The sequence below is a fragment of the Larimichthys crocea genome, chromosome III (genome assembly GCF_000972845.2).
Source record: "Larimichthys crocea isolate SSNF chromosome III, L_crocea_2.0, whole genome shotgun sequence".
NCBI classification, from domain to species: Eukaryota; Metazoa; Chordata; class Actinopteri; family Sciaenidae; genus Larimichthys; species Larimichthys crocea.
In genome coordinates this window covers 11,577,602-11,605,280 of record NC_040013.1, presented here as the reverse complement: position 1 = coordinate 11,605,280, position 27,679 = coordinate 11,577,602, and the positions used below count along the sequence as shown (strand labels likewise).

Genomic DNA, 27,679 nt, shown 5'->3' with positions numbered 1-27,679 from the left:
CTTCCTCCAGCCTCACCCACGTGTACCAGTGTTTGCACTGAACTCACTTCCTTAGCAACGTGTATCTGAACCAGGAAGTACTTTTGTGTGCTCGCCGAGCTAACTAGCCGCGTTAGCACAGATGAGTGAAAGTGTGTGACAGCAAAGTTTGCCTCACTTCAATTCATGAGTCCAGCTGCCGTTCGTGTGCATGAGACACATGTCGGGCTACATCGCATTTAGCGGGCAGTCATGTCTCCGGTAGGAGAGGAGTGAAAACTGTGAGTTGAGTTTGTTTTTGGTCAGTGTGTGTTAGCGAGCTGTTAGCTAACGAGCTAACGACAGCACAAGACTGTTAGCTTGACTTAAAATAACTTATTTTTCTTTTATGTGCTACACTTCGCCCTCAGTCTTTATTAACCTGACACGTCACTTAAACTAATTAACCCCTGTTTAATAACGCAAACTTTAAATGTGCACGCAACATGGATTGTTTGGAAAGTTGATAACGTCAACTTATGTCAACGAGATGCATAGCTTTATGTCATGTGCAAGCTTTCATTTGTTCTCTCGTTTAAGAGGACTATGAATATGTGCATATGTTTTTAGATACCGTTAGGGTACAGACTGGGAATAGTAACAAAAACAGTTTTATTATTTGAATTAATTCTCTGTCAATTAAGTGTCCAGCATGTCGCTTTGCATCTGTGCTGTCCACCAAAGTGTTAAATCATCTTGTCCCTTGTTATTGTTTATTACATTTCTTTTTCTGTCACAGGTGTGCCATGAAAATGAGTTTTTTACCACTGTCTGATAGGCCATGCTAGGCTTGTCAAGTTATGCAGGGGTTATGGAAAGTCTAATGAATCGTGCCGAGGAGCAGCAACCGTCCTCTCCCCTGACCAACTCCAGGTCCAAAAAACAGGAATCGAGCAAGAATCAAAAGCCAAGACTTGTCGGTGGATTTGTTTTAGTGCATGCTGGTAAGTGCACATTTGGCTTTTTTTTTTTTTGGTTGACATAATGAAGCATTTGAAAGCACTAAACACGAACCTCTGAGGACATAACTGCTGGTGTCATATATCTGTAGATGTGTCACAAAATATTACTTTCTGAATGATTTTGTTTAGTTTGGACACCCCTGCACTAAAACATTAGTTTTCTGCTTTGTGGAGCTTAATCATCGTGGTTTTGTCTTGATATTTTCCTTCAGGAGCAGGATATCATTCTGAATCTAAGGCCAAGGAGTACAAGCATGTGTGCAAAAGAGCCTGCCAGCGAGTAAGTTAGCTCATTCTGATTTTTACTAAAGTAAACTGTGAATGTGTGCAAATAAGCAACATAACATTTTGCTGGTTGAAAAGCATTTTGTAAGTTTTTTTTGCAATTTGGCGCCCCTACAGTTTCATTGTGTAATTCACTTATACACCGTTGTTGTAAATACAGCCAGCTGTACACGTGTGTTTCATATTAGTTATGATCAAAAACTAGCCACCTAATGTTAACAGTCTAACAGTAAGAAGCCCAGCCAATGACTAAAAGTCAGTTCAAGATTTGCTCATGTCACACTTTCTTTTTCTCCCCTTAGCTTGCTCCCACAACGTCCTCTTCAGTCTTTTAGCCTCTGCTATGACATCCTTAGAAGCTGCTGAGTTCCTGTACTAAATGTGTAATCACAAACGCTGCATGAGCTCTTAGTCCTGCTAAACTGAAGCAAATACAAGTGGAGTAGTCACTTTACTGTCCATGAGGAAACTCACAGTTGAGTTGAATTGACATAAGAGGGAAAACCAGAAAACATTTTCTCTATCAAATATGATCAGCAAAATCAATCAGTGATATAGATGGTGATTTTTGACTGTGCACAGTAAAGTGTTACAAGCTACCAAAAGTTACATAGTGCAAGAAGAGGAAAAGGCATGGACTGGGAATGACAGAAGCACCAATCACCTGTTTACAAGTCAGCCGTACATCAAAACGACTTTTGAGAATTTTGAGAGAGTTGCGCAATGTTGCTTTAAAGAATGTTGCCACTAACTTGCTGGTTTCAAAGAATTCTAGCTACTGTAAAAGTTTTTGATGATGAATAAAGCACAAGTACACTTTCCTCCAAAAAAACAATAGTTTTATAGTTAATAACTGACTTGCCCTGATTTTTTTACAATATGGTATGTTGCAACAACAATTTAACTAACTTAAAGTTGCTAAAAATACTAAGAAATACTAGAAGTAAACTTCCCTCTACTACTTTTTTTTTTATTCTTGTTCGTTCAGTCTTGTTCTATCAATGGTTGAAATGACTTATGCAGTGGCCTCATTTTTCTAATAAACCCTTTAATCTTATACATCATGTTCTGCAAACTTTTATCTTTTTTAATTCATCTGTATCGGCTTCATCAGCGAAATATTGGGACTTTCTCCTACATTTTCTTAGAAGTTTGCACAACTTTTCTCAGGTTGGATGGGAAGCATCTGTGAACATCTGTCATTCCATATATTTCAGTAGGATCCCAATCTGTGTTTTGGCAATACAGCTCAAGCAGTCTAGTGTGCTTGTTTTGAAGTCATTCCAGTTTTCATTTGGCTGTATTGAGATCGCTGTGCTGTTGGAAGCGAAGCCTTTGTTCTTTGGCTCTGTTGAATGTCCTCGTATTTAGTTTTATTCATTGTTCTTTCCACCCCTACAGGTTCCTTAACATCCTTAGGACTGTAAAATAAGCTCATGGTGCTGCCATCACCCTTGCTTTTACAGTAGAAAATGTTATTAGATGGGTGATGAGTTGTGCCCAATTTCCGCTGGATGTAATATTTTTCATTCATGCCAGCATGTCATTCCCTGACATCGTTACAACATCTTAACAGATTTTTCTTCACTCATACACAGACATGGCAAACCCAGTGGATCAATCCAGGATCTTTATTACATCTTTTATGTCTATCTTAAGTTTTATCTTCCTTTATGAGCTTTTTTTTACAAAGCATAAATCTTAAATGTCTAGTTTACATTTTCAGTTACATTTTCTTTCTGTTTTAGTGAGCAAAAGTATTTCAGTAAATGCACTGTATTGTTATTGTGTAAGGGCTAGGGAACAAAATAAGTGCTGTGAGACTCCCTATCGCATCCTATCCCTATCTTATAAAACTGCCACTTAACTGACTTTAAAGGAATGAAATGAAAATACTATACACACACTGAAATAAGCAATGTGTAAGTTTGATGTTTTGACTGAAAAGCTGTCTCTGTTTGTCTTTTCAAGGCTGTGGACCGGCTCAAAGCTGGAGCACTTGCAGTGGAAGCAGTGGCTGCAGCACTGGTTGAACTTGAGGTTAGTTTATTATGATCCAACACCTCACATACATAATGTAGAAGAAAACCATGGCCCAGATTGGAAACTTATAGAGAAGATAAGAGACTTGATTTGACATGTGTATGCGTTTATCCAAAACAGCTTTATTCTGCTCCAGCCTCTAATGCATGTACAGTACGTACATCCTGTTGGATGACGTAAGGGATAATTTTATCAGAATGTTTCTGATGAACTCTCTGCAGCTGCAAAAATGTACAGAGAAGTGCAGTGTAGCAAACACTGCACAAAAGGAATATATATATTTATATAACAACAGATCAGGTAGGTAGGAGGTTGTTATTCTCTGTATTACCCTTTTAAAGTAACATTTTCACGGTTTCATGGTTTGAATGCAGAAAGCAGTCATCTGATTATTGAAAAAAAGAACTGAAGTATAAGGCAAACCACAGGAGATACAAGAAACAAAGAAACTCTCAACTATTATCAGCCTCCCACTTATTAAGAAATAAGCCAAAGCCAGCAAGAGGATCCAAAAAATGATGAAGACATAACCAAATTCATGTGACCCTCCCTACAGCTCACAGCTATATCAGCAAAAATGCCATAGAAGAAGGTAAAAAAAACAGTCTGAACAAGAACAACGAATGAGGCTTAACCAACCAAAATGTAGGCTTTATAATTAGATATTATCAAAGAAAGGGAGGGACATTAGCTTAAGAGCCATTTTTGTTCTGAAATCAATTTTCAAAAGTATTCTCTCAGGCAGACAACATACCAAAACAAAAAAAGTGTTCGAGGGTCCAATTTGTGCTGGCTGTTGCAGCTGTAACTTCTGGTTCATGATTATGTACAATATTTTTTTATTGTCTTGCTTTAAACTTCATCCTGATTTGCAGTTGATGACACTGGTGGTTTTCCTTGGAAGAGAAATGTTTCAAAGTAGTTCTTTTTAAAAAATTTAACAAATTCATGTCTTGGCTAAGCTTAAGAAAAAGACAATGACAATATAGTAGTTCATCACAAATGGAGTTTTATTGTCGACTGCCTGTTTTTATTTGCTCTCAGGACTCTCCTTTTACCAACGCGGGCATGGGCTCCAACCTTAATTTGTCAGGGGAAATTGAATGTGATGCGAGCATCATGGATGGGAAGTCGCTGCATTATGGTGCCGTAGGGGCTATTAGCGGTGAGTTACTACACATGTTTATATTTATGTTATACTGCTATGTTCTTGTCACACTGAAGTCCAGTCACCTGGAAGTAAAAGTAATGAGTCAAGCTTCTATCTGTCATATGTTTCACCACCCACTTCTTAGAACAACCAAGAGATGCTGTACTCTGTGAGTATGCTGATGTGTAAATATTAACACATCAGCATACTCGCAGAGTTTTTCTAGAAGGCTTTCAGCATAAGCTATTTTTTGCAAGAACTCAAGATTTATTCCAAACAACCCAGGGGTGAAAGCTGGCACATTTTGTCCAAAACACAACAGATTGTTTTTATTACCACGCCTGCATCGTGTAACAGTTAGCCATGTAATTTGTACATGATGAATGAAAGTGTGTTGGCTTGGATATAAAATGTATACCTGCCAACCCATGTTTTTCATCAGGTCTCACAATTCAGTACGAAATAAAATAAATAAATAGGCTAAAAGCAACCCAGCAGTCATAGTCATACTTGTGTAACAGAATGAAGAAAACGTGCACTACACAATGAATACATTGCCTGTGAAAATGAACAAAACTAACACAGATGAAGACCATATTCCATTCACAGAACTTGCCATTCAGAGAGAAACTCACATTGTGGCCTTTCCATGACTCCTCGATTTAAAACACATGATGTTTCCCATATTGATTTGACTAAAGTATTACTGTATATGTTTGCAAAATCTAATCATGAACTGAGTATCTCAATTTGTTTCCACTATAGTAAAACCACATGGATTGAAGTGCTAGTGACAGTGCCCTGTGATAATTCTGACTTTTCCTTCAGGTATTAAGAACCCAGTCTTAGTTGCAAATCGTCTACTGAGTGAAGCACAGAAAGGGAAACTATCAGCTGGCAGAATACCCCCCTGGTGATTATAATGGTTACCCATTATTGTCCTATTAATGTTACCATATCCAGTTTTATGGATGTAAATGTTCTTTCTTTTGTCAGCTTTTTAGTAGGGCGAGGAGCACACGATTGGGCAGTCAGCCATGGAATACCACCATGCCCTTCAGAGAAGATGGCCACCAGTGAGTTTTGTTACACAGATTCAGAAATATGCTTCATCTTGGATATATATTTTCTGTACTGCGAAACTGAGCTCAAAACAACCTTACATCAGTTTGAGATTGCTTTTTTTTTTTTTCCTAAACAGAGTTCAGTTTATCTGCGTATAAGAGGAACAAGCGAAAGATGGAGCTGGCAGAAAAAATGGACACGGGACATAATCAGACAAAGAGAAGACGACAATCAAATGAAAATGTGAGTGCTGTGTTATCAGTTAAAATATGATGGCATTGAGTGTATACTTTTTCAAACTGCATCACTTTTCAGTCAGTGTCGACAATCCTGTCCTGCTGTTTTTGTAGTAGTAATAATGGTTCTATAACCGTTTGAGATCTCAACATCTGAGCAGAAGCATCATTTGTGCTAGACAAAATGTTCTATGTGTGTGGTTGGCAAATAGCAGCTTATGGACCATATTTTTGCCCCCTGAAATGAAATGTGAAACTCCCCAATTAGGCTACATCAAAACATTAGATGTTTTTTTCAGAAATCTGCTGTTGATGAAACAATAAAAGCTGACAAGTAGAGGACTGTACCGTTTATTAATCAATACCGCCAGAGAAAAGTGAAACTGTGGTAACATCTGGTCCTGAAATTAGGTCTAATAAACTTGAAAAATAAAGCTACTTCACTTTAATTTAAGAGTGCTCCCTTAATTAAAGCAGCAGTTTTATTCCTCCTCCTTCATATTAAACAAAAAGCGATTTGGGTCTCTCAGACACATTTTTCTCACAGTCAGGTGTTGTCGGTTTAGCTAAGAAAAGTCCACAGAAAGATAGTGTCGTCAACATTTGACTTAAGACCTAAAAAGGTAAAAGGGGACAGCAGTAGCAACATTAATTAGAGATAGTATTGCACATTTCTTTTCTTTCTTTTTTTTAAAGGGAGGAAACATCAAGTAGAATATGGTATTTTATACAAGAGAGGCATTTAATGACTCTCCACAACTAAGACATCAAGATATGTTCTGCCAGTTATGATCTCACATTGTCATCAAAGGAAATGCAACACGGTTGAGTAAAAGGTTCCAAGAAACAATTAAAGTGTCGACGAAGAGTTGGTGCTGAGTTTCAGTGCCCCGAGCGGAACAACTGGAGAGCATCCTGATGATGAGCTTAAAGAGAGTTTAAAATGAGTTTAAAGCGCTGGCAGTGGCAGCAGCACAGAAGAGGGTGGGCGAGTTTATCTTGGTTCGGATGTAAATTGTGTTAAATGAAGTAAAACGTGTAACCGCAGACTGATTTGCTTCATTGGACCTGTTTTTGAACAGCATTACTGTTTATTTAGTTCAGTTACATCAATCCTCCATATTAATGATACATCCATAAAACGAAAGACTAACAACTAAGTGGACTGTTTGTTGACTCAGGCGAGTGATATATGATTAAATGATTGATTTTTGTGTTAGCCTAATGAAAGTTTGAGCTTTGAGTTGCCCTCTGCTCTCATCTGTCTCTCACATGTTTACACAAAGTTGCTTGACCTATTAAAGATTAATATGTGACCATTTGGTGCTGTTAAGCTATGGCTGATTTGGACATAACACATTCTCAGACTGTGACCGTTCACATACATGCCATGTTCAGTGTTTTCATTTTTACTCTCCCTTTGACATATAAAGTCAATCAACAGGAAATAACCTTTTTTGGATCAAGAATGGGTGTTAGAGACCTGTGGGTGCAACAAAAAGTGTTATTGCAGCAGGGTTAGGGTGAGGGTCTGGCTTTAATTTTCATAGACAATGTTCTTTTTATGCCTCTGTCTTTTTGCCAAGCAATAAAATCTTTCCGTTCTTTTTTTTTTTTCAGTGCAATATAGGCACCTGTCTCCTGATGGTGTGTAGTTGCAGTGTTGTTTAGGAAGATCTAAAGCCTGAGAATATATATCCAAAGATGCCCTTAAGTTTGACAGGCATAATTTAATGTGGATTTTTTTCATTTAAAGACACTGATAAGGTTTGACAGGATGGTCTTTATAACATTTTGAAATAGCTGGCTCTGTTTCTTTTTGGCCTCTAAAGCCTGGAGACAGGGCTGATTTGGAAGAGCATAAGACCAATGAGAAACGCTGCTGCCTTTTTTTAAAGTCCAGGGTTCAATGAAGATCTTCAGTTTCTGGTAGGAGTGGAGCTCTGATCATGTATCATCATGCCGTTTTGCACATTGACCCTGTAGAACTCTATTTATCATGCACGTCTGAGTCATGATAGTTCACAAAGAAGCCTCTTCCAAAGCAAACTGCAATCAGCTATGGAAAATAGCTGATTTAATCTAATAATGACAGCACATTTTTAACAAAACATGAAGGCCAAGGAAGAGTCATTCATAAATTCATGCAGTACATTGTTAACTTTGAAACATTGAAATGTCCTGAGTCAGATGTTTTAGAGTTCTCCTCCTCCTTTATGTTGAATGAAAAACCGACTGAATAAAAATTCTACTTCAAAAATGTTTTTATGCATACATTTTCTCTCCTCTCCTTACTGGGATGTAGGAAAATGGTTCAGGGGGCCTTGACACGGTGGGAGCTGTTGTGGTAGACCTGGAAGGGAATGTAGCTGCAGCGGTGTCAAGTGGAGGTCTGGCCATGAAACATCCTGGCAGGGTTGGCCAGGTAAGTCAGGCCTTTCTCTGTCATGTCTTTATCTGTCTATTAACTTTAAATATTCAATCATTTTTAATAATGATGAATATTTATTTAACTCAAGTAAAGATTGAATCAGGAGTTTGTTTTTTTTTCCTAAAGTATTTGAGTACTTTAATATATAATTTCTAATTTATTCAGTAATCAAATAACCTATACAGTACTGTATTTAGAAAACACAATTATTAGTGTGCACCTGTCTCAAACTATATGTCCTATCAACAGCTCAACCGTTAAGTTCAACAAAAGTTCAACATATAAAACAAGTGGAGCTATGATTTAAACAGCTGTCTGCGGAGATTATGCTTCAGTGTACCAAAAGAGAAAAACGAATACACTTCAGAGCATAAATAAACAGGTGCCCTGAGTTAACGTATGTGTCTCAGGGTCAGTGTAGATTCATATATTTGATTAAATATACAAATACACTTTATATCTGATCCTGTTTATCTGTCAAACTGTTTAGTGACCATAAACACAGTGCCAATGGAAAGATGCTGGACGTGTAAACAACCAGTTTCTTGCCAGCACAGTTTCTATGCCCTCTAGTGGCCAAAATCATCCATCAAGGCAGCTTGAGAAAGGATGAAAGCAGCAGATAACACACACACACACACACACACAGGCACACACACACCAGCTTCCTGCAGATAGACTAAAATAATGAGGCGGCTCACTACAGAAGAATTAGCTCTGATCATCCTCATTTCCCTCCTGTTGCCCTTTTTTTAAATGTTAATACAAATTAGACAAATCCCAGGCGGAAAAAAAAAAACATTTCTGTGCTGGAAGTCTTTTATTATGAGGCAGCTACAGGAAGTTATGAGTTTGCATTAACAGCAGCTTAACAGGAAAAAAAACCTACAACTTAACAACTGGAACCGAATGAATGAATCAGGACATTTACTGCTCTGACCTCATTAACACTATTACCGTTAAAAAACCTGAAGCTCAGAGCATTAGAGCCGTAAGTGTGGCATGCTGTTTCACTGTAGTTAATGATGTGGAAATGTAAATCAGGCTGAAATGACCACCCCAGCCTGTAGTGTGGGTCTTAAATTGTTTTATTTAGCATGCCTAACTTGAAGCTATTATTTGAGAATTCAGGATATTTTTCAGCCCATATTTTTTTTAAATAAAACAACAGCTAAACTCTAAAAGCTCAAGCAATGTCCAAGCATGATCCAGTTTAAAAACTGGTACAAACACATGTTCACGAAGTACAGGGAGGAAGAAGGGCTTTAACAATCAGGTGTTTTCATAAATGATAAATGATTTATGTATTTGTTTATTTAATCTAATTCTTTTCTATTTCTTTCATTTTTTATTTACATTTTTAATGTAAATATATATGTTTGGAGAGAAAGATTGCTAATTGAGTAGTGGAGAAGGGGTAGGTTTAAATAAGCATATGCTTCATCCTACTTCTTTTCGGACATGTTGGGTTCACATTATTATTTTTGCGTTAACTATTGTTATTGTTGTTTTGACTATTCTTATTGGATTTGTTTGTTTTCAGCATACTTTGTTATGTTACTCGCACATGTTCGAAATAAACTAAACTGAACTGAACTGACCTAAAATGTCTTTTTTTTCCTGTGTTTTCTCAGGCTGCTCATTATGGATGTGGCTGCTGGGCTGAAAACGCCTATAATATGAACCCTTACTCTACAGCAGTGAGTACCTCAGGTATACCACAGCAAACTCTTTACAACCTACTTTGCTGTTGTCTGCATGTGTTTGTGTAACTTTTCGTCTCCGCGTTCATGTTTACAACTAACCTGCCTTTTGTTTTGGACGTGTTATGAATCAGAAACAGATATTTGATGTGAGCCTCTTATTTAGTCTCGGTGAGTCAAGCTACAAAAAGCCTGATAATACTTTCCGTTGACCTCCAGCCATTCCTGTTGAGTGATTCTCATCAGTCACTTCCTCAGTTGATTGAGTCATCATTCTCCGCTCTTTGTTAGTCAGCTGCATGCCAGGTGCATTGCAAAGCTCTTTGGATTTGCAGTGACATTTGACATAGGACACCTGCTGTAAATATGATGGAGGGAGAACGGCTGGGAGTGCAGAGCAAAGATGGTAAATTTACAAGCTTCAAGTACAGTTATGTAGATTCGAATCATAACATTGCTGGTACAAATTTTGCATGTGAGCCCTACACAGTAATTAATCATACTAATATGAGGAGCCGTAATGTATTAAATGTCAATCAAATTAAAAGAAAAAAACACAATTTTTAAAACTAAATGTATTCATTTAATCTTTAGGCAGACGGCACTTGTTATTCCACATTGTATCTTATTTTCAAAACGTCTTTCACTAACAAATATCTACATGTATATTAAATAAAATACCTGTATAGTAAGAACATAACTTGGATCTTCTGCACTGTCTCTTGTTTCATTTGTCGACAGCTTCTGACACTCACTTCACTACCCCCACCCTCCAACTCTTCCATCCCTCACCCCGCCTCAGACACTTTGTGCCATGGTAATGATTTATAGTTGTCACCTGTCATGTACTACTTTTCCTTTCTTTCTTCCTTTCTTCCTTTCTTCCTTCCTTTCTTCCTTTCTTTCTTTCTTTCTTTCTTTCTTTCTTTCTTTCTTTCTTTCTGCAGTGTCATCTCCAAGATGAGGAGTTGAAGAAAGTAGATAGTGGCTATTGTTTCTGTTCAACTGGAAATCTTGCTCGGTTTTCATTGTAATTAAAAAGTGGTTGTCACAGTTTAAGGTTTGACAATCTGTTAAACCTTAAAAACTTACCACAAGAAATCAGAGCTATTTAGAAAGCTCTGGCTATATCAGATATGTTGAATATAGATCTTAAATTATAGTAAGATTGCAGAGACTGCATTAGATAATAAAGTCCATGCAAATCTAAGGACACTCTTAATTAAGGCTGTCATGATGTCAGAAACATACAAACTGGCCTTTAAAATCTTTGGCTTTACTAAATGTATGTATGTTAGGTCAGTTGTACCTTATCTTTTCTTCAGCCTCAGTGACGAGTGTAACGATGACTAAGGGGAGGATGGATACACACATACTCAAGGCACTGGGAAAAAAGCCATTTCTTGCAACTACTGTCAACAAGAACATTGTGGGTTACCTGATTTTAACAAAGCTTAAGTCTTTACAAGTCTGCATGTAGAGAAACAAGTGCAGCTACCTTCCTGCTTCCACTCATCCTCTGCTGTCAGCACACACAGGAGCAGGGAGGGTCATCTCCTGAAGCGCTGGCTTTTATCTAATACAGAGAGTCAACTGGACAAAGACGTTCTCCCCTTCAGGACCAATCTGCCATCTCAAAAACTAGTTGCATTCTTCTTGAACATATTTATACAATGTATACAACCATGCCTCAGTGTTTCCAAAAACGAGAGTGTGTGCCTCTTTTAGCTAGAAGCAACATTGCTGGTTTTGCGCTGTATGGTTTTGAATGTGAGGTAGAGGGGCTATATTACTGCTTTAAGATGTTTAGACATCTGCGACATAGCTTCTGGGGAACATTAAAACCTTTTGATGTGGATCTGTAGCCTAATGCATCTCAGTTCAGACGGGCTGATCTGATCAGACAGGCTGAAGCTTGAGTCACATGTACTTGGACCAGTGAGATAGCCAACATTTTGCACCGCTAAAGCTTGTCTGAATATATGATCATCAGCAATCAGGAAGTTTAACAACAAAAATGGTTATGCTGACCCTATTATTTTATATAAACAATTCTCAAGACTTCAGTTCTGAAAGGCCGTAAATAGCATAAGCTATCTAGAAGGCTCATAAAAATATATACCTTTGTCTGCAAATTCAGAAATACACTTAAAAAAAAGAAGCAAATCCATTTTATAGATAACGTGAAACATCCCAATGGTTTTTATTACTTTATTCACTGAGAAGTAAATAGTTACTGTAACTATGTTCTGTACATTTGTATCTACGAACACACGACATGCTGGTCTGCTATTACAGCTCTGTCACTTACAGCTTAAAGGTGATAAGTACTATTTCTACTGATCTATTGTGAACATTAAAAAAGCAGTCCCGCTACGTTGGTAATAGTTTGCTGGTCATCTGTTATCCCAGTAGATGTTTGCTCTCTATGTATTTTCACCTCATCCTGTTTTCCTATATTGTGGCTTTCGCCTTTGATGTGAGCTGAAAAAAAAAACGAGAAGGTTTCCGTATGGGTATGGAGCACATAATGTGTGTTCCAGTACAGCACCTGTTTTTAATTTCCTAACATGAAAGGCATTCCCATCAAAAGAAAACAGTCATTTTCATTCTGACACAAGGAGTATGATCCTCACCCTATATGTCACTCCTTCTTCCCTTCACCTGACCTGATCACCACTTCATCCACCCTCTCTCGTAACCCCCCCCCTCCACTCGAGTCCGTTGTGTAATATGCAGCTCATGTGGCTCTTGGTTTTATGTGTGCTGACTGCTTCGCCTGGCCTTTTACTTTGCTGTGGCTAGTGAGAGAACAGCTCACAAACTCCTCTGTTTACTCTCGCTGATGTTGGCTGTCACATTCTGTGTCTGCATTTTTTGGCTTCTTTTCTTTTCTTTTTTTTTTTTCTACATTTCTCTTCTGTTATGTTGATGCTTTGAGTCTGGGCTTTCTCGCTGCAGTTCCGCTTCAACTGTGTTTGTGCGGCTATAATACCCAGGTCCCCTGGGACAGAGCGGTTTATAGTAAACATATTACAAAAAGGCACAGTACCTGGCCAATCCAACGTTCTGCTCTCGTTAAGAAAGAACTTCAAATTGCTCCAGGCATCTGGGCTCCACAGTTACCGACCTGTATTCAGTTTTGTTGTAGTTACCTGATATTTTATAGGGCCTTCATTTGTGTTTACAGAAACAACAAGGCTATATTCTTCAGTCTTTATGAGTTTTCACAGGAGCTTTTGCCAGATGTGTTTTGTTTTCACTTTTAGATTTCTTGTTTTCTCTTGAATACGAGCAAACTTTACATTTAAAAAAAAAAGGCCTTCGTAAGCATGCTTTCAATATCTGTCCTTTCCTTATCAACCTCAAGGTATTGGTTTTAATGTCAGTCTTTTCAGCAGTAAGTAGCATATTATCTAAAATATAAAAACGCACACCTGCTATTTTGGGATTTAGAAGTGGTAAAGTGTAAAATGAGACATTTGTACAGACTGCCCAAGTTTTTTTTATGGTTCCCTGTTTGCTTAAATGCTTAACAAAATGCTTTGTTTCTCTCCCTGGACTTTTCTATATACCACGTACCACATAACTAAAGAGCATCAGACAGATTCAGGTGCTAATTGAAGCCAACTGGAGCACACTGTCACGTCTATGATTTTTATTTGACTTGACTTTTAGTATTCAGCTTTAAAAGTTTACACACATACACCTTTTAACACACAACTGGACTGTTTTTGTTCTGTGGACTGTGTTTCCAGTCTTAACTCCCCACTGTCAGTCAGTGGTCTAATAAAAATAGTTTCTCCTTGTTTACTTCCCCATTTGAATAAATAATATTTTTAGCATTTGGCCATTTAAACTCATGTTTCTAAAAATAAACATTATGGAACATGTCATTTAAAACCTATTAACATAAAAGTGATTCGTAAATGCGTGATGGTGAAACATGGTGCAAGTATTTAAGCACACACTGCATTTACACAGTGAGCCAGCTAGAGGACGGAGAACGGCAGAGAGTTTACAGAAGTGGAATTAATACTGGGTGGTTGCTGTTTCAAATTCCCAGACCAGCTGGGAATCTGGGCAGGGGAAACTGAATGAGAAACACAAACCCTCCCTTCACCAATTACTGTCATTGTGCCCTTGAGCAAGGCAGCTGTTCTTGGCAGCCCCTAGGTGCTGTCATTTTTACCTGAAATAATGAAGCTTAAACTTGTTAAAATGGCCGCAGTAGCATTAAATCTTTTGTACGTGCAGAAAAGGCGAATCCTTTAATTTTGCAATATTTTCCATTGCATAACTTCATAACCAGATATATTGGAAAAATGTCATTCTTAACAAGTTTTGAATATCAAAGCATAGTATTACAAATGGTAATCAAGAAATACTCCTCATACTGATGTCTTTAAAATTCACTTAAACATCAAGATGTGAAATATCAAGATGTGATCAATACCATACGCATCTGATGTTTTCAAAGTCTGAACCTTTTAATGTGCCTTGGATTCTTGGGCGTAAGGGCTACAGAGTTAACTCACTGCATATCTTATGCAATTCTGATTGAAGACATACATTCTTGCAACAAAGAAGTGAATTCACAGTTCAGCTGTGTCTCTGTGTCTTTTGCCAGGCTGTGGAGAGCATCTGATTCGCACCATGCTGGCACGGGAATGCTCTGCTGCCATGCAGTCTGAAGATGCCCACCAAGCGCTGCTGGAGGCTATGCAAAACAAGTTCATCAGTGAGTCAGCCACATGCAGTCTGATTCCCACTCCACACACACACACACACACACACAGATTTGTTTGCCAAAAACGTGTTTGCAAGAAACACAATTATGCACGAATAGAATTAAACTAACAAACAGATGTTGCGTAACCTAAGGAATGAGCTAACAACTGGAAACATTGGAAATAATAGAATCAGAACAGACAGCTTTTTGATTTATGCATCGTTTTCACTGTTTAAACAGGGCCTTCAAATGTTCCACACATCATTGCTAACAGCCACAGACAATTTTGGACGTAATTGTTTTGTTGAAAGTTCATGTGAAGATGTAATTTATTTTTTATTTTTTGCCATATTCTCAGAAGTGGTCAGTTTTAGAAAGTCTTGTTAACTGTGTTTGCTGGGCCTATGAGTGACCACTGGGATAGCTCAGGAAGAAAGAACATGTGGGAACATCTGGTGGTTTTTGCCTTGTTTTGGCCTCCTTTTAGAAGTCCGTCCCCTTTTTCGGCTTTGTCATGGACATCTGTAACACCGAGATGTTTCTCCGGGCTGGGTCAAGTTAATTTGAAGTTAATTCTTCTGTTGTTTCCTTTCAAGATGCACGTTAAGTTATACAAAGCTCCATAAACACTGCCTTAGCGAGAGCAATGATGACAGCATCTGTGATGTGGGGTCCTCCTCTCAACTTCTAGGATACACGTGCTTTAGATAGAATATCTTTAACGACAATACTTCATTGTAAAGATACACCTGTCAAACGCACACAAATAGCTTAATCCCATTCATTTAATCTTCTTTTATTGTAATTGGTGAAATAATCGAACATGCAAAGATGTCAAGTTATTATGAGACGTTTAAGAGCCTTATTAAAATGCACAACAAATACTGGGGATTTTCTGTGAGTGTTGTCCAAACTAGACTCGAAAAAAAAGTGTTTTATAGAGTGAAGGAAACATTACAACATGGAACCAAAATTGCTGTAAAGTTCAACAAAGAAACAATGGCATGCAGACGCAACAATATTTTCATCAAATGCACTGTTTTGCTTTTACTTGTTGCTGTGTGAGACATTTCAAGGCCTGCTGTAGCTGTTTATAGTTTGTTCTTTTTCAAACTGAGCCTTTTCTCCCCCTTTATTGCCCCACACTAATCAGCCAATCCAAGTTTTTTTTGTATACACAACACCTCATTCAAAGTTTGCCTCGTTTGAAGTTTAGTCAAGGAGCAGGGGTTCTCAGATCGCACAATAGGTTTTTCTGTTTGTTTGTTTTTTTTCCAAAGTAGGCTTAGAGGTCTTTGAGAGTGATGTAACTGGATTTTTTTTTGTTTTTTTTTAAACGAAATATTATGTTACAGGAGTGTGTAGAGTATGGGGAGGTAAAAGTGACACTATCTGTCATTAACCTATTATGTGCTAAAAACCTGCCCATACAGATGGACTGAAGTATTTTTTATTGAACAGTCTGCGAAATAAAATAAATACATCATGACAGAATAATTGCTTTCAGTTGTTTAACTTGGCCAGAAAGGCAAACAAGCGATTTTTTTTCTCATAGATCATTGTAGCTGATTAAAAGTGCTGTGTTTTGTCTGGTCTTTTTCTGTGTTATCTTTGGTTCAATGCGTTGGAGTGGAGAACTAAAAGCAAAAAAGAGACTTTATTTACTGAGGAAACACTTGTCATTTTTTACCATGTTTATGCCATGTTTATCTTTTAGTCACTTAATTGTGGTGTTTTCTTTCTTTGTCCAGGCTCACCCTTTCTGTCCAGTGAAGATCGTGTTTTGGGTGGAGTAATTGTCTTGCGCTGCTGCAGATGTGTGGAAGCTCCGCCATCTCAAAATATTCAGGGTATACTGGGTAAGACGTGAATGATTTCAAGCCAGATCATACTCAAACCTTCATGCCACAGCTTAAGGTAGACAAAAGATTTGGCTGTTAATATTTAAAAATCCATCATCAGATAAATGTAGCAGAGGATGGGGAGGAGGAGCTGTGGCTTTCCAAGCGGGTGGTCTGTGTTTTAACTTGCACAATCAGGCTCTGGTTTCACACCCTTCATCTCCGATTCAAACACAGACCTCCCACTATGGAATCAACAGCTAATCTTTAGACAAGTGGAGGTCCTCTAAATACTGCCAAGTTTTGTTGATTTATTGGTGGGTCTGGTTTTTCTACCTGGGGCTTCTGAGAATGATCCGTCCTTTCGTGAAAGGAATTTGACTTAATCAGAAATCTGTCCAAAGTTTTAGGCCATATGATTAACTACTGGCTTATTGTTGCCCTTTGCCCTTTGTGTTAATTTTAACATGGTGTGTATCAAACCGGCATTTTTAAAGAAACCAGAAGATGAGTTCAAGTTCACTGACAAAACAGAGCAGATGTTTCTGCAGTGTACAAGATCCTGATGTCAAATTAACCATGATGGCAAATGACTATTAAGTGCTTTTGAATAATAAAATATTCCAAAGTATCACTTACTCAGTGATGTACAGGCCTCTGTTTGATGTTGCTTATGAACCGTAGCACTGGTGTGGACTGCAAAGGGCTCTGTGCTGATTTACAAGAATAAACAGCATGTCGACCACATCCTTTGGTTGCTGTAATTGAGTTACTACTCGAACACACAAGTTCTGCCTCCCTCTGCATTTATGTCACAACTGCAGGTGATATGCTCAGAGTTGACTGCAGTTTAGTTTTAGCAGTTTAGCACACCAAGTCAGCTGACAAATTTTCTTCCTGTGACAGCTGGAAACACGGTTGATCTCTATTGATTTTGTGAAATTGAACTTTAGTTTAGTAACAATCTGTTCTCTCCCACACCTTCACTCTGTCCCCATGCCTTTTTATTTATAGTATTATATTTATCTAAATGTATATTTATGTTGATTTCTCTCATGTTTGGTGTGTTTGGTTTTCACAGTGGAGTTCCTATGGAGTCACACCACAGAGAGCATGTGTGTTGGCTACATGTCTGCCCAAGATAGCAAAGCAAAGGTGAGCTTCCCGCTTAGCTTGACAAGCAAAATGTCTTACAATGAGTATGAAAAGACTGGGAGGAAATTTGGGTGACTGCTGAGCACAATATCAAACAGGCAGTTTACTTTTAATGATCCGATACAGCAGTTCAGATCACACAAAACAGGACATGTAGCATGAAAGTGGTCATGAAAGGAATTTATGTAATCCAGCTATTGTTGATTTATTTATTAATTTAAAAGCCAGTTTGTGGTGACTGTTGGACTGTATTTGGTTCATAGCACAAGTCACATTTTATGTGGATTTGAGAAATAATTGCTGCTGACGTGTTGTGTACCTAGGGAAAATGGTGAACGGACTATACTTGTATAGTGCCTTTCTAATCTTCCAACCACTCAAGGTTCTCTAACACTCCACATCACATTCACCCATTCATACACTGGACAGCACTGGCTATGATGCAAGACCTTCTGATTGGTGGACGACCTGCTCTACCTCCTGAGCCAACGCTGCGGCATCTGGGTTACGACTCATACTTTATTCACCCATTCCATAAGAGATTTAGATAGCTGTCATTTCCTTTTTCACTTGTGTTTTTTTTTTCTCCCAATTGGGAATGTCAAAGTCCTGAAAAACAGCAGGTCCTGTCCCTGCTAACTGCACTATGACCTGGAGAGAGTATATACTGTAGAGACAAGTGCCTCCCATGATACACAGGGTGTAGCTGCTGCCTTTCATCTGCCAGCGATGGGCTTTACTGAGAAGTTGTAATGCGCAGGCTCATGCTATCTTCACTAGATCCCACCTCCTCATTCCAAGCCAGAAGGAGTTGATTGTATGTAGTGACAAGTACATAATCCCACACTGACTTTGCTCATGCTTACACTGAGGTTTTTTGTGTCATTGGTAGAACAAAACCAAACCACAGGTCCCTGTGGTTCTCGTGTGTTGTTTGGTATGTACTCTACTGGTGACCTTGGTTTTTGTATTTTATATTTACGATTTTGCACACAATGGATGACTATATCATGAATGTTTGAGGTTGTCCTCCTCCTAAGTACATAAATTGTGTGACTTAAATCAGTCAGTGGAGTCTCAGCTCAGACTGATTTGTTTGGCTAATGTATCTCTGTCACTCTGAATAAAGAGAGGGCACTGTTGTTCAAGCCTTGGTTCATATTTCAAAGTGTTTGCCCTCTGTCCCGCCTCCCTGCCCCCTCACCCATCCCTTTCCCCGTCTCTCTTGGTCTATCTCGCTCGTCACTCCCCCTTTCTGGCCCTACCTGGTCCTAAAGTACCATAAAGTTTACTGAAAGTCATGCACCACTGGGGATATCAGTATCAATCTGCATATTTGTTAGATGTGCTCTGTGTATTGGGCTTTGAGGTGGAATGTGAGCATGCAAGCTCCCCTTTCACGCCTGTGCCAACGTAAAGAGGTGAGCAGAACACAGTGAACTGTGTACTTTTCAGGGGTGTTTTCAGTCTCCACACATTTCTTTTGTTTGTAAGTTTATTTTATTGACATTGTTGTGTATTTATAGTTGGAGTTTTAGCAGGCATCAGCTTATTGGTATCACCGGTGGCATATATTTATAGTAGGCGCAAGACTATGATATCTATTTCTCCAAAATGTCCTTACTGCTACTTTTCTGAGAAATCTATTGCCTTCAGTGAGCCTCACTGTCAGTATGCAACATCATTTATGACTGACACAGAAGCACAGTGGTATCTATGTGCTATCAATTGAAAAGAATTGCAGTTGCAGATGGGACATGCTACATTTAACATCCCATGACTCTAGATAATACAATAGAAGAGATTTTGGTTGACAGTATCATATCTGGACGGTGTGGTCTGACAAGCTAGTCTGTCGCACAGACTTTGAAGTATAGTGCAACAAGAACTGAGGAGGAGCACAGCAGCAGCACAGACTTAAAACTTCAACTGCAGAAATTTCCTCAATCTGGGTACAATAGAAACATTAAAATCGATTGTGGTCCCCCAGCATCACTTCATTAATGTATGCATGCAAAATGTTCTTAAATAATAAATTATGTGTTCAGTGGTGCAGATCCAAGAATATCATCTGTCAGTAGTGGTTTCTGGATCTCTTGGGAAATGGTATCCACTTCCTCTCCACGTGGTACTGGTGACACAGTGATATTGGAGAGTGCAACCAAGAACGCAGCTGCTCCACCAAACCTCACTCTGCTCTACTGAGCAGCTCGTTGTGGGGCCGAGGGTATGAAACTCCCATGTGCCTTCGTGGCTCTCACCATGTGCATACCAGAGAAGCCGTTTGTTCAGTCCTTCATGGCTCTGCAAAACAATGTTTCATCCGTTGGTTCCCAGCTGGGCACGGAGTTACCCACCAGCTCACTGCGAGCATATTGTGCATTGAGTGGGATGTCATACAGAGCATCTGTCTTCTCTCCATCTGGTGAAATACAGAAAGCAAGAGTTGAGGACCTTTTTAAACCAAGTCCAAAAAGTGGTCTGTATGCAGGTGACACCTGTAAGTCCATGGCTTTGATGGCAGACATCAAAACTGTGGGGACGTTTTGCCTCATTGACCCGAGAAGAAAGAAACTGCAGAAGTGCACAATGTTTAGTTAATATAAGCGCTAACTTCAGTCCAAATCATTGTCATCTTGCCATGTTACACCACAGCAGTGGGAGCAGTGCTGATGAGGGTCAACCAAGCTACACCAGGAAAGGCAGTATATAACACATTTTTCCAGCAAAAGACTAGCAAAGAATAAATACATGCTGAAGAAAACGCGATAAGAACTAATGTTCCTAATGCACTTAAAATATGTTCCCTACATAATTCACCCTGATTTAAGAACTTAGAAATTTTCGGTTGACTGAGTTGCAGAGATTGCATATAGAGCCAGCTTCAGCTGCTATTCTACAGACATTCCTCCCATTCCTATTAGCATCCCACTGGGCACTTCTAACCAGCCAGCCAGAGTCCATCTTCCACTGTTTTTCTGTGATAAGAACATCAAAGGGGCTGATACACAGTAGCAGGAATATTTAGGACAGAGGTCAGACTAGATTTATATTGTAGCAAGTCGACCTCCCCTTCAGTGTTTTACTTCTCAGATTTGTATGTATATATTTTATCTGACAAATGGCAGCTTCATAACCCAGGAGAACATTGAAACATGCGATAGCTCAGCCCAAAATGTGTTGGATGTCAGACCAGTTTTTCAGACACTGTACTGGCAGCTCCTCTGTTTTTTCTTACTTTTCAATCAGATGTTGTTTCTGGGGAAAGTTGAGTCTTATCCTAATCCTTTTGACGTTAGACTGAAAAATAGCTATAAAGCAGCAGCGCTGTAGACGCAGAGCATCTGGTTTTATTCAGACGCTCACCTGTGTTTGCACTGGATAGGACATCAGAACATCAAGCCATGTTTCACAGAGCTGCACAAAGCTGCATGGACAGGCCAGTGGCGGCACTTCTGAAACAGTTAGACTATTGTTTTATTGTTTTTCATGATTGGACAGATGAAAGAGAAGTGTAGGATACAGCACCACCACCATGGCTCAGTTCCCTCCTCCTGGACATCATTACCACTATAAAGCTTTCGCTGCTCAAATTGTGTAAGGCCAAAGAAAATCAAATGGCATGCTATTCAGGCCTCCTGGTTATTGTCTGCTTTGTATATTACACGACAAATGTCTTTTATTATAGTACATTTTGTTTTTATTATCTATCTTGCATGGAGAATAAATAGCATATGACTGTTTTTTATATATATATATATTTTTTGTTTTAAAAGGCAAGAATGTGAAAACCACAACACAAAAACAGCGGCACAGTCATAGAGCTAAATTTATCCTTTGTCTTACACTGTGGTGTTAATGTGTGGCTTCTCAAGCTCCTAAACACATTCATATCACCAAAGAATGTTGTTTTCCTCCGACAGATACAATGGAACTGTGTTTTTCACGTTATGTTTTGACTCAGCCATAGTCCTGTCATGTGGTCACTTCAGTCACTGGGTATCAAACAGGCTCACTGTAGGTTTGCGTGTCTTCATTTTTCCCCCCCCCCAATCTATCCCAGCTATCATGTAATTCTACTTTTGTTTGCTTCTCTTTCAACCCCACTGACTTTATAATTAGTTTACGCTGCTTCTGTAAACATGGATTCCACCACAAGAATTCATTGAAGAAGAAAATTGGGACTCTAAATTGTAGTTATGATAGGGTACACTGTGAAGGAGGGGTTGAAATGGATATCACTGTGGTTAATAATAATATAATAAAATAAGATATAATATAATACAATAAAAATAACAATTTGGCCACCGTTTATCCATTTAAAGAGCCAAAAAGGTGCCTTGCAAGTAACTTTGTCCTTATTAGGACTAACACAACAACAAGATTTGAGTCTAAGTACTTTGGCCTGCTCAGTATTATATTGCTAATGGCAGTGAGCTGACTCACCAAATGATTTAAAAGCTCTTCTTCCTGTGAATCCGATATCTTCAGACTAATAATCAAAATATAAAAGCAGAGCTATAATAAAGGTTGGCACAACATAAACACACACAAAAAAAGTGTGAATGCAAATTTGTTATTTAGGCTACAGCTTTGTTTGTCTGATCTTTAACAGTGTTGATGTCCCAGAAGTGTTGAGACATCTGTTGTGTGGCTTCTGAGCCCATCTGTGTCACTGTAGACTGGACTTATGAAGTAGCGCCACAGCAATATCGTAGCACGGGATGCTCTTAGCACTATGGTGATACAATTAGTCACTTGTTTGCTTTATTAAGCCTTTTACTCTTCCAGCTTTACTCACTCATGGTGTTCATTCTGTCAGACTGAAACAAAACTTTATCATATGGTGCTGGGTTGCAGGTAGGGTGAGGGTCAGGGCACATTGGTGTCATTGTCAGACACTTTTTTATATTACAAAATATATGAAGTCATTCGGCTAGCCGCTAATTGTGCCCAGTAGTGTGTTTTCAGCTGTGTACTCAATGTGGTAGGAATTTAAAAGAACATTGCAAAGCTCTTTCCTTCAGACATGGAAACATCAAAAGGAAAACATTTAGCATGTCACCATTAGCTGATTATGAGTCATCTATGGACCGTCATTCAAAACAGTTTAAACCAGGCCTCTCTTTAACCTCATCTTTAGAAGATGAAGGGGAGAAGATGAACCCAGAGAGGGGTCCTGGAGGCATAATAGCCCCTGAGAGTGTTGCCATGTGTGCATGGCCTTGTCTGGCTGTTGTCCCATTGTAGTGACAGTTGCCCTCGGGGTGCCATAGGCCATAGTCCAAGCCTACACAAAAAGAAGTCCAGTAGAGATGAAGGCTCCTGTGACTGGAGGAGTGATGTCAGGCCAATTCAGTGGCCTGGTCAATAAGTGGATGGACCCTCTTTCCCCCCAAGGCTGGAGCTAGTGTTACCCTCTGTGGAGAGACAGAGAGAGGAAGCCGTTATTGGTCAGCCACCTTTGATCCCCTGGTTGAAGTATCACTCCTGTCTTCACAGCTGTGTTTGCCCCTTCCCTCCTCCTTGGTGTCTCTGCCCAAACACAAAACACTAGCAGTCTGTTTCCTTTATCCACTTACTCTCTATAAATACTCACATGACCTCTTCGGACTTCAGGGTTAGATGTTCGTGATGCAACAGCAGTAGTCCTGTTTGTTCTTGAATACTTAGATTGCTGGTTGCAACATTTTCTGTGATTTGGAACTCCCAGTTTCCCAGTTGTGCACGTGGATTTGTTACAATTGCATGACTTATGATTGATGATCACAATTAGTGAGACAACAACTTTGCTAACAGCCAACCATGAACCAAGAGCAACAACACAAGACATAGCAGCCAACAAATATTACTTAATAGTCCAACAGCAAGAAGCCCAGCTCGGCGTCTGGCTCTCACTAAAGACTTAAAGCCAGTCCCAGATTTACTCCTATTTGACGGCTTCCCCTCTGTCATGCTCTGTCATGACTAGTGACTCTGTTGTGTCACTAGTCTTGATCCTGGAGTCTCTGGGTGAGGTCCTGGAGAGGGGACTTTACCATGGGCAAAGGACCAACCTGTCTGATCACAACCTGAACAGTAGTTTGTTATTGGACTAACAAAAGTTAGCTCCTGATCTTTAATATCAGAACTGGAAAAACCCTCAGCAAACACACAAGACTGGTGGTCCTAAAAAAGGCAGGTGCATTGTGGGTTTGGAAAATCAGTCTTTGATCTCTGGTTATGGATTTAACCCTCAGTTTTTCTGTCATAAAGCCGTTCTGTTAATGCAGCAACCTACAGGTCACATTTTTCTATGTATACAGTAGTAGTGTAGGCACTGTTTAGCTGACATCAGCAGTGTGGCAAAAAACACGGCTTCCTTGTTCATTTCAGTGAGACCATTATGTTGGATACGGCGAGGCTCCCAGTGCAGGGTCCTGTAGCGAAAAAATGCTAAACCTGGCTCAACTTTCACTGCAATGTAATACACCATCATTCAGCAACACACTGGCTAATTAAATATGTGCAGGCGCCCGTCCCTGGTGCAATACTTTGAGTCGAATTCATACCTTCATCTTTTCTTGTTTGCTCCACTTACAGTGTGAAAACCAGACATTTTACAGGAATCCAAGAGATCAACACCTTGTTAACATTTCCTTTTCCCTGTGTAGCTCTTCCTCAGAGTGTATATCTTTCAATGGATGTTTTTTTTTTTTTTCACTGTGTGTGCTTGTGTCTTCTTTTGTTGCCTGCAGACACACATATCCAGATTACCGCCTGGGACTGTCCCTGGACAATGTTTGGCCATTGAGGGAGGTGTCTGCCGACTGATGAGTGTGGTGGAGTGAGCCACATTCATCCTCCGTCTGGGCTTCTTCAGCAATACTCCAATACAAACCCTTCCACGCACACACACACACACACACACACACACACACACACACACACACACTCCACTCTCACGTCCCCACCACCGTTGTGATGCCAGAAGTAATAAGCTTTAGCTGTTTTAACAGGTGGCCCGGAAGGAGGGAGGGGTGTTAGTTTCTACTTAGTGCACTTACAGGACTTCCCTTTGCCACTGTCTGCCTCCAGCATGTACTCTATGCCAATTTACCCCCCAAGTTCTCCAGTGTCACCTGGATTAGACTTGATGCACCATTGCCTTGATGTACCTTCTTTGTTACTCTTTTCCAACTAAAAGTGGCGTCCTTTTGTATATAAGCTATGATTTAGGAAAACAGGGTGGATGTCGATGTCGTTTTGTATCGCTGAACAGATGTGACTATTTTCAAACGTTTAGGAAATTTCAAATGCAAGACCTTATTTTGTTCTTGAAACACTTTTGGAGTTTCAAAAGATGTCAGATTGCACCTTGTGGAATGCCTGCTACTCAAGATAAATGTTATGAACGACGCATTTATAGCTGTGAGAGTTGAACAGTGATGACAAAAGCTAACACGTACAGACCAACTTCCATGTACTCGTACACACATCTTGTTATTAATCCTCCAGCATACTGTATAATGTAGCATAACTTGCATCGTAGATGCTGATGAATTTTATAACCATTTCAGCCATAGAACGCTTTGCTTTGATCGTCTTAAAATGTGAACACATAGCTATTGCATGTATAAAATCTACAGTAAGCCACTTTCTGTTCTCTGTAGAGTTGATCAAGAAGCAGGAAGCTATGCACTTCCAGAGTGATGCTGATACATATATAGCGCTCAGGTAGCAGCATTTGACCCCACCGCCAAACATGACTGTTAGTCCTCATTTAAAAAAACAAACAAAAAAAACATCACAATTTATATTTCTATAGTCACATTGACAGAGACATGTATTTTCTTGCTAAAAAATGACAGCTAAAAATTCATTTGTATGCATCAAGCCCATGAAATGGTGCTGTTGAAAATCGTACTTGAAAGGAGTCTAAATTGATACTTCCGTTGGGGTAATCAGTTTCTCTGGTTTTGCTGTTTCACTTAGTTACTACTAAGAATTCCAGCCTCAAGAAAAGAGCTTGTTTATTCTTTACTTGAAAATGCATCTAATATAAAATGGTATAAGCTATTGAAATGGTAATATGTGCACAGCTCTCCACAGTGCTCAAAAAGTAAATAAAATCTATGTTGCTACATTTCTACGTCTATTTTTAGTCTGTTAAACCCCATGACATGAGCCATATTCTTCCAACTGTCTTTTTTTTCTCCAAGAAAACATACATTGCTTTGATGAGAGCAGTTTGTTTAAGCCCTAACAGACAGCATAAATATCATAATCTGAACTGTGGACTGCCAAAAATGTATAGTCTGGGAATAAATTACATGCTGCACAGTAAGTGGAGTGGGAAAAGAATTCTGCAGGAGGACTTGTTAGCACGCTGAGACGTTTCAACATGAGAGAGGAAAGAGAGTAAATATTGAAGTCTGCGTTTGTCGAGGAACCTCCATGACTATTAAAAATGTGTGCTGAGCGTCCCTCCCACACACACACACACACACACACACACACACACAGACAAGATGTTCCTTTCCTGCGCCAGATTTTTTGACATTTCAGCTTTTCTTCACATTTAAAAAAAAAAGAAATAGTGGATTATGTGACCAAAATTTTCCATTCTTCAGCATTTCTTCAGCAATATTTATTTTTTTATTCAGAGCTGTCTTGATTTCTTATAAATCTACTTTTTTAAAGCTCTTATTAGAGAGGGCATTTATTTATGTCAGTTGTATCAGTCCAACTGTTGGTTCTGGATCGCAGCCACTGTAGTGTCTGAGAAGAATGTGCAATAGAGATGTTGAAGAGGATAAATATATTCACCGTTTGAAGAGAGAGATGCCTTCCTGTCACTACATCATGACCGCATATTGATGATATCCAGCCGGTATGCCTCTCAGGTGTAAGGTGTCACAGTATTTTGACGTCACTAATGTGCAAAATGTATTTGACAGGTCAGGGGGAGCTACAGAAGGTTGGTCAGGGAGGTGCTGTGCATGTTTGTTTTTGTTCCACAGCCTCCTGACCCCGGTTTGATCTTGAAGGTCCATCTAAAAAGGAGATGTTTGTTACCTTGCCCCTCACCCGCACTCACACCATTCTCCCGTCAGCTTGATCATGTGTTGTTATGGAGCGCACTCTTTTCATCAGAGCTAATCTGTGTTGCTGGGAGACCCTCAACCCTATTCAGCATAGAAGGTTCCCCTTCAAACATCATCCCTCTCTGTCCTGGATCCCCTTAGCTTTGAAAAAGGATCCTGGGTCTTTAAAAAGTGGACGGGGTCCTGAGCCATTCAAGGTGTATCCAATGCCTCGCGCTCAGCAAGGCTCTTAAATGCAAAACAGACGGTGGAGCAAATAAAGATCAAAGGCAGCAGCCTTGCCCGTCTGGCCTGCTGTCCTCACATGCCAGGCAGTGCTGTCACAGTGAATCACGGCCATGCAGCTTCCGTGCTCATACTGACCACCCCGACCCCCACCCCTTTCCCTCAGCACCTAAGGGCCACCGAGCCCCTCGACACCGTAACAGCCCCTCCGTGCCAGTGTCTTGCATCAGCACTCACACACAGGGTTAAAACCAGAAAGTGTATGTGACTGTCTTTGTCAGACCGAGCCAGAACGGACCCTCAGGATTCAGAGGAGCCAGACATCTCTCACCTTTATGGACATCAGCATCCTCTTATCAAGTTCACCATTAGCACACTGAGCCAAACAGGTTGAACATTTCTGTTCGGGCCTCTCAGCACACCGTGCACAATTTCACAGCACCTTACCATATTCCTCATAAAGAAATGACCTTGAGTGTGTGCACGGTGACTCAAAATGGATATTTGTCCATGCAATGACCCAGTAGATTTTAAATAATGTCTGCCTCTTTATTTCTTCTACTAGCATATAAAGCGTGGTGGTATATTAGTCATAAGTTTAGCTCAATGAAAAGCATGACTCTCTCTTTTATTAGGGGGCAAAGCAGGTTTTTCTTCTCAGCTTTGTGTGTGTTTGGTGTGTGCGACTTTATGAGCTGGTGCCTGTTATTTTAGCTTTCGTTTGAATGGGTACAGAAGACATGAGCC

At 39.5% G+C, this 27,679-nt stretch overlaps 1 protein-coding gene across 3 annotated transcripts; it reads left to right on the top strand.

Annotated features, from left to right (window-relative positions):
• Nucleotides 1–26,116, top strand: tasp1 (taspase, threonine aspartase, 1). 3 transcript variants are annotated; one of them, XR_003462314.1, is made up of 15 exons: nt 3–260; nt 758–962; nt 1,193–1,260; nt 3,237–3,305; nt 4,353–4,473; nt 5,287–5,371; nt 5,455–5,534; nt 5,660–5,766; nt 8,065–8,184; nt 9,825–9,903; nt 14,524–14,634; nt 16,377–16,484; nt 17,548–17,621; nt 24,359–24,554; nt 26,092–26,116. XR_003462314.1 is itself a non-coding variant. In XM_027278168.1 (14 exons), exons 2-14 carry the CDS (start codon nt 800–802, stop codon nt 24,449–24,451), a joined length of 1,278 nt encoding a protein of 425 aa, XP_027133969.1. In that variant the 5' UTR covers nt 3–260; nt 758–799; the 3' UTR covers nt 24,452–25,746. The 3 variants fall into 3 exon arrangements, 2 of the variants coding, with proteins under 2 accessions (XP_027133970.1, XP_027133969.1); XM_027278168.1 differs by lacking the exon at nt 26,092–26,116 and having other exon boundaries at nt 24,359–25,746; XM_027278169.1 differs by lacking the exons at nt 17,548–17,621; nt 24,359–24,554; nt 26,092–26,116 and adding an exon at nt 10,635–10,710 and having other exon boundaries at nt 1–260.
• The last annotated feature ends 1,563 nt before the right edge of the window (nt 26,117–27,679 follow it).

Bases quoted from the DNA above. Each gene is read 5' to 3' on its own strand.
- tasp1 (XM_027278168.1), top strand. From the start codon at position 800: ATGCTAGGCTTGTCAAGTTATGCAGGGGTTATGGAAAGTCTAATGAAT. The intron at 5,767-8,064 runs GTGAGTGCTGTG...ACTGGGATGTAG, and splicing joins GACGACAATCAAATGAAAAT to GAAAATGGTTCAGGGGGCCT. The intron at 17,622-24,358 runs GTGAGCTTCCCG...TGTTGCCTGCAG, and splicing joins CCCAAGATAGCAAAGCAAAG to ACACACATATCCAGATTACC.